The sequence below is a fragment of the Mus pahari genome, chromosome 1, assembly GCF_900095145.1.
Source record: "Mus pahari chromosome 1, PAHARI_EIJ_v1.1, whole genome shotgun sequence".
Lineage (NCBI taxonomy): Eukaryota > Metazoa > Chordata > Mammalia > Rodentia > Muridae > Mus > Mus pahari.
This window is the reverse complement of record NC_034590.1, coordinates 109,488,490-109,495,466: the sequence shown is the minus strand read 5'-3', so window position 1 is coordinate 109,495,466 and position 6,977 is coordinate 109,488,490. Positions and strand designations below refer to the sequence as shown.

The 6,977-nt window shown below is 45.8% G+C and overlaps 1 protein-coding gene across 2 annotated transcripts in view; it reads right to left on the bottom strand.

Moving 5' to 3' along the window:
- Window positions 1–1,685: 1,685 nt before the first annotated feature.
- The window catches only part of Paox (polyamine oxidase), an 8,599-nt gene continuing 3,307 nt past the window's right edge, over window positions 1,686–6,977 (bottom strand). The window contains exons 4-7 of one of the 2 annotated variants that reach the window (XM_021203408.2): window positions 6,558–6,810; window positions 3,913–4,025; window positions 3,191–3,348; window positions 1,686–2,008 (exon numbers count right to left, since the gene is read on the bottom strand). In XM_021203408.2, coding sequence (XP_021059067.1) covers window positions 1,865–2,008; window positions 3,191–3,348; window positions 3,913–4,025; window positions 6,558–6,810 — 668 coding nt within the window. In that variant the 3' untranslated portion in view covers window positions 1,686–1,864. Of the gene's footprint in view, window positions 2,009–3,190; window positions 3,349–3,912; window positions 4,026–6,557; window positions 6,811–6,977 lie in introns of those variants that run through there. The other variant, XM_021203418.2, reaches the window with a different exon arrangement.

Genomic DNA, 6,977 nt, shown 5'->3' with positions numbered 1-6,977 from the left:
CCCCAGACAGGCACACACTGTAATGTAAGTCCAGGCCCCCAGACAGGCACACACTGTAATGTAAGTCCAGGCCCCCAGACAGGCACACACTGTAAGTCCAGCACTTGTGAGGCTGAGGCAGAATAGAAATTTCAAAGCCAGCATGGGTCAGAGATGTTTTCTCAAAAGGAAAATGGGAGAGTCCAGTGAGGGGATGTGCCCAGATTTTAAGTTTAAAGTCCTAGGTATGTCAAGCCAATTCTCCACCATGGAAGAGCCCCACTCCATCCCTAGCAGCTCAGATCCTCCTGGCAAGCCTGTCCCCGGCCCCCCAAAGTCACTCCTCTGAAAACTGAAATGTGTCCCCGAGTGTCAACAGCAGAGACTTTTGCCCTTGAAAGATCTGTTTTCTCCGTCCTCAAGCTGCGGACTACAGTAAAAAACCGGCTGGAGTATTCGTTTTCTCAGCAGCCTGGTGACATTAAAGCAGGAAGTGTTCTTATGCTATAACATGCTTCATGACAAACGGCTGGGATGGGGCTAGGGCAAGCCTTGAAGGCCTGAGGGATGAGGAACCAAGCAGAGAGCTGGACTGGACTGGACAGAAGCAGGCCTAGAGATGTGTAAACATAACAAATACAAGCAGAAGGGCTTGTCCTCAGCCCTTCCAAACCTGGGGCCAGTGACAGTGTCACTGTGCAAGGATGGGACAAGCTGGGACAAGCATCTCTGCAAACTTCTCGAACTCCCTCTGGAGCCCCACCCTTTTGAGACAATATCTCACTACATAGGTTGGCTGCACCAACCTCTCCAGCCTCAACCATCTCCAGAGGAGATGTGCAAGCCCTTGTGACAGCTACAAAATGAGGAAGTTAATAGTCTAAGTGTCCCATCTTCTCTGTAAACAGGAGCAACAGACCTGTCCTCTGCAGCTACTGTGACAATAAGACCAGACTGCAAAAAATATCCAAGAGACCTAACCTACCCAGCACACTCCTCACATCTACCCCACACACCTGGCTCCCCCTACCCAGCACACTCCTCACATCTACTCCATCCCACACACCTGGCTCCCCAGCACCCTTACTCCATATTCTCTCATTCACCATACCCTCCCTGTGTTTGACCAACCTACCCCCCAATAGTCTTTAAGCCTTCTTTTTATTCTTAACCTTCTCCCAAATTGTCAGGATAGGATGTGTCGTCTCCTTGCCTCACAAAGTCTTCTCAGTTCTACATGACCATTTACCCTACCAGTCTAGGGCACCTGACATCGATCCCTTAATGATCAAAGGAAGGTTCATTAGCCATAGTCCAGGACAACAGCTGGGGGAACCCTGGGAATGCCTTCAATAACAGGACAAAGGACAACCATGGGCCCTAAGGCCCAAAGAACCCAGAGAGGAAAGCCATGCACTAGAGATAGAAGGGGCAGAGACAGGACCTGGACTGGGTGGGACAGGTTGAGAACTGGATGCAGTATGAGAAGTACTGTAGGGCTGCAGAGATGGATCAGTGGTTAAGAGCACTGACTGCTCTTCCGAAGGTCCTGAGTTCAAATCCCATCAACCACATGGTGGCTCACAACCATCCGTCACAAGATCCGACACCCTCTTCTGGAGTGTCTGAAGACAGCTACAGTGTACTTACATATAATAAATAAATAAATCTTTTTTTTAAAAAATGAGAAGTACTCTACACACGGGCAATGTTAACTGCTTTATGTGTACAACACTTAGCGGGGCATCCATGATCAGACCAAGCCAGACACCAACAGATAAGAGAAACAAAACCACTTTCCCAAAGTTAAAGCTACCAGTAAGATCCCCAAACCTCACACCGGAGAGCTTGGTCAGCCCAAGTGGTAGAGCAGAGCAGCAGGCACTCACAGCCTGGGCCGGGACTGCTCCACCTGTGAGTCCCACAGACCAATGAGGCGATCAGCTTCTCTCCAGCCAGACAGGAGGGCCCCATGTGTGGTGGAATAAAATGCCCGATGTGTGGCTTCCCCAGCAAAGAGTACCTGGAGCTGCAGGAAAAGGTCCAGTTAGAACAGGGATGCAAGTGGGACAGCTGTGGAGATACACACAGGAAACAGAGCCCCTGCCCATCCATGGGCATCTACAAAAGGGCAGAAGCCATCACTGCCCATGCCAGGCAGGTGTGAATAATAAGAAACGCCCAGGTGGTAGGTCCCTGAACCATGATCAGAAGAGTTGCTAAACTACCATGGAAGAGTACAGCTAAACCTAATACACCACAATTGGTTTGAAGTCCCTGCCTACAGCTAAAAGTGGTGTGACAAAAAGCAAGCTGACAGGGACTGTGAGACAACTGAGCAGTGAATACCCAGTAATACTGAGTAGCTGTCTTAGAGATATGCAGTGAAATATCTACACAGATAACTACTCAGTAAGTTAAGGGAGAGTGGGTGGGTTCTGCCCACTGAGGTAGAGGGTAGAGGAAAGGGACAGCACCCACTGCTCTACCTGCTTCCCTACAGCTGATGGTCTCCATAATTAAATTGTTTTGAAACTGGTCTCACTATGTGCTTCTGGCAGGACTGGCTCTTATTTCGTAAACCAGACTAGCCTAAAATCTGTAGTGATCTTTTTTTAGCTGGAATTACAGATGCATGAGCCACCGGGCCAACCTAGACTTTTGATATTAGAATCAGGTGGTAGCATGCTTGCCTAATGTGTTCAGGGCTTCAGTCCCAGTGCAAAAAAAAAAAAAAAAAGAAAAAAGAAAAAGAAAGAAAGAAAGAAACAGCTGGAAACATAGTCTGGGGAGAACTTGGGTCTCCCTGCAGGCTACTTTTGTTTCATTTTATTTCTGTAGCCAGCATCTCCTACAATTCCTTAAGGCATGGGTTTGTGTAATTCTGATACGAATAAACACCTTTTAAGTTCTTAGTTTGGGTCTGAATTTTTTGAGACATAGTCTTATTAGCCTTGGCTGCCCCCCCCCCAACTTGTTCAATAGACCAGGCTGTCTGTGGACTCGAAACAGTCCTCCTGCCTCAGCCTCCTGAGTGCTGAGACTGGGAGTGTATGCCAGCACATTCGACTTGAAGTCACTCCTATTTTCAAAAGAAACTGGCTCTGTGTCTGTGATACCCCAGCCCCACCCATCACTCACACCACATCACCTTTAGGCCTTAATTAGCAGCAGGATCCCCCGTGCCCCACACCAAGGCAGGCCACTATACCTGAGTGCCAGTTCCATCTTCAGGGAGGGGCTGAGCCATCAGATCTAGGTCATCACCAGTGCTGCCCACAGCCACATAGCTGTAGGAACCTCGGGTGTATGGGGCACTGTGCCACCGAGACCTCAGCATGCTCTTGGCTGCTGGCAATTGTGGGTTTCCTGAAACACAGAGATATGTACTTGTTTTCCTAAGAGGCATCCTGTCTTAGCTGCTCTCCAGCACTACACAGGGACAGCTGGTGCCAATAAGCAACACCGTGAGATGCCTCCTGTTTCCTTACCTGAAAGCACCTGACTAGGGACAACTGCATTTATTTTGGGCAGAAGATTTTAGAAAATAAAATTACGAAGTATTTGCAAACCATGGCTTGCCCACTGCCCAGGAAGAAAGTTATCGTGGAGATGTGCAGAGAGGAATTCCTTCTTCTCTGATGCAAGTTTACTTTCTCTTTAGAGATTGGCCAATAAGATATATAGGTGGGGGCTGGAGAGATGGCTCAGTGGTTAAGAGCACAGACTGCTCTTCCAGAAGTCCTAAGTTCAAGTCCCATTGACCATATGGTGGCTCACATCCATCCATAATATGATCTGATGCCCTTTTCTGGCACGGAGGTGTACATGCAGTGAAGTATTTGTATACATAAAATAAACAAATAATATATAAAAAAATAAAAAATGAGGAATACAGAATATATATATATATATATATATATGGTGGAGTACCTGTCACTCTCCGGAGTACTTGGGTGAGAGACTGAAGCACTTCTTCATCTGACAGAGTCTCCATAAATTCTGACTCCAGCCCAGCAATAAACCCACAGAGCACGTGTGAAGACCTATATAAACATAAGATGGGAAACAGTTCTGCTGGACACACACACACACATTATACCAGGGCCACCACAGTCCCCCAGACCTCTCCTAGGGTCTTAGCTCTTGAAGTCTCCGGCTATTTTCACAACCCTAAAGCAGAGCAGGAAACTGTCCCTCTGAGGATGGAGGTACAAACAAGCCAGACCAGTAGGCTTCGTGTCCTTCGCCACCATGCACACTGCGGGGAGCAGGGATGCCGATTTCACTTAATAAGGTCCTTAATGAAATAGGAAAAGTTACTGATTTGGAGGGCTGGAGAGAGATGGTTCAGTGGTTAAGAGCATTGACTGCTCTTCCAGAGGTCCTGAGTTCAATTTTCAGCAACCACATAGTGGCTCACAACCATCTGTAATGGGATCTGATGCCCTCTTCTGGTGTGTCTGAAGATAGCTACTGTGTGCTCACATACATAAAATAAAATCTCTCTTTTTTTTTTTTTTTAAAGGTTACTGATTTAATTAAATTTTGGCCATTGGGCGCATTTTTCCATATCTGTGAAGAAATGGGAAGAAGTATAAAGGATTTTTGGTGTGCTGTCTTTGAGTCTGGAGCTGCTTCCTTCACACACACCTTCCTTACCTACAAGGACACCTAGCCAACCGTGATACTGAGCAGATATTTTCTCAGGAAAAAAAAAAGTGCATAGTAGGAATTGATAACAATGGAATTTAAGCTCTTGTGCAAAAAGCAGAATTTCAGCAAAATTGTATATGTTGCCATCAGTGTAACAGCTTCACGATACTGACAGAGTTTTCTGACATCAGAGATGATACTGATAAATTTAACTTTTGACATTACTGCATGAACCAACATTTTCTGAATGACCCCAATTACGGAGAGGTGAAAGTCAGTGAATGAGCTACAGTTTCAGTGAGAAACCCTGCCTCAAAAAAATAGGGTGCAGAGTGATCGAGGAAGATCCCTGAGACCCATCTCTGACCTCCCCACACAGTCAGTAAGCATGCACACACACACACATACATACACAAAGACAGGAGGAGACAAGCATATTTTCTCAAATTGAAAATATGAAAAAGGTGGCTTGTCCACAATTCTCATTGATAGTTGGCTAAGGAGAAGACACAGGAGTCTTAGCTACTTTTGCACTTATTTATATTGATCTTTATCCACACAGATACAGGATTAGGAAAAGAAAATAATGGCACGGAAGAGAAAGCTCAGTGGTAAAGAAATACTGGCTGCTCTTCCAGAGGACCAGGGTTCAATTTCCAGCACCCACGTGGTAGCTCACAAACATCCCGACTGGAGTTCCAAAGGATCCGACACCCACTGTTGGCTTCTGAAGCTCTGCTAGCATGTGGCGCATAGACACACACACAGAAAAAACATCCACATAACAAATCTTGTGAAGAAGAAAAAGGAGGAGGAGAAAGAGGAGAGGTAGAAGTAGTAGTAACAGAAAAGAGAATAAAATTGATGTAATTTTTCAAAAACTGTAGTTTTTCAATGCTAGTGGGACCCAGAGTCTAAGTTCCTATTGAAGAACAGACAATTGCAGCATGGTCTGTTTGCATCTTGAAAGTCAGCGGAGCTCCTGTGAAAATAACTCCCTCTTTCCTTTCCTCTCAGGTGGAAGGCTGCTCTGCAGCTGTGGGCTCCTGCTGCCTCCAATCCTAGTCTTTTTTTTTTTTTTTTTAGATTTATTTATATCTTAAGTACACTGTAGCTGACTTCAGACACACCAGAAGAGGGCATCAGATTTCATTACGGGTGGTTGTGAGCCACCATGTGGTTGCTGGGATTTGAACTCAGGATCTTTGGAAGAGCAGTCAGTGCTCTTAACCACTGAGCCATCTCTCCAGCCCCGATCCTAGTCTTTTTAGGCTAAGAACATGGCCTTTTCTTGCCAGACCTCTAAGTGGAATATGGACTCCCTTCCTTCACATGACAACAGTTCAGTGTGTTCTGATATTATCAGACATCAGTCCTTGTCCTAGGCTATGCTTGGGGACACATAATACCTAGAATTTGTACCTAAAAAATGTACACTCCTTTATAGGATGGCTAAGCCACTAGTTGAGACCTTCGTCTGTAGATCTGTCTGTCCTTTTTTAGATAGTCTTACATATTCAAACTCATGTTCTTCCTGCCTCAATTTACCTACTATTAGGAGTGTATCACTATGCCTGGCCAACTGAGGGTCTCTACTTCCATTACGTAGGAGGTGCTTTAGCTCCCATCTAAGTACTATTTCTACAGGTATAGACAGATCCATACTTCAAATACCAAGTTTCAATACCCCCCCCACACACACACACACACTCACATCCCTGGAGTCCAAGAGTACATTCTGGGCCTCCATTTCTCTCTCAGGGAGCCAGGGTATCTGTAACCAACACTTCAGGAGCACATGCCCCTCCTCCAATTAAACACTCAGAAATACCTGGCAGTGAACTATACACAGCTGAGTCCTCCAACAGACTAAACTAGTGAGCTGGCAGGCGCTTCCATAGAGCTCCTGGATGTATACATACTCAAAAGGAGGCTGGACCAAAAATCCAATGAGCTTCTTGAACCAGGTGTCTTGGAGTGAGAGGGCTGTGTCCTGTAAAGGTGACGTATCTTCCCACACCACCTGGATGAACTGGCAGTTGGGCTCCCAGAAGGGCTCCTCAAACTCCAAGAAGATTTTGTTGTTGGTCCCAAAGCCTAGTTTTTTGATGGCTTCTGCTTTTTTGGCAGGCAGTGGTGGCTCAAAAAAGGTATCATGATGTTCTTTAAGAAAACCTGCAATTCAGAACAGGATGTAGTTTAAGACAGGTTTTGTGATGCATGTCTTTAATCTCAACACGCAGGAGGCAGTGGCAGGCATGATTCTCTAAGTTCAAAGTCAGCCTGGTCTACATAGTGCATCCAGGACAGCAGGAGTTACATGGAAAAAAAAAAAAAAAAAA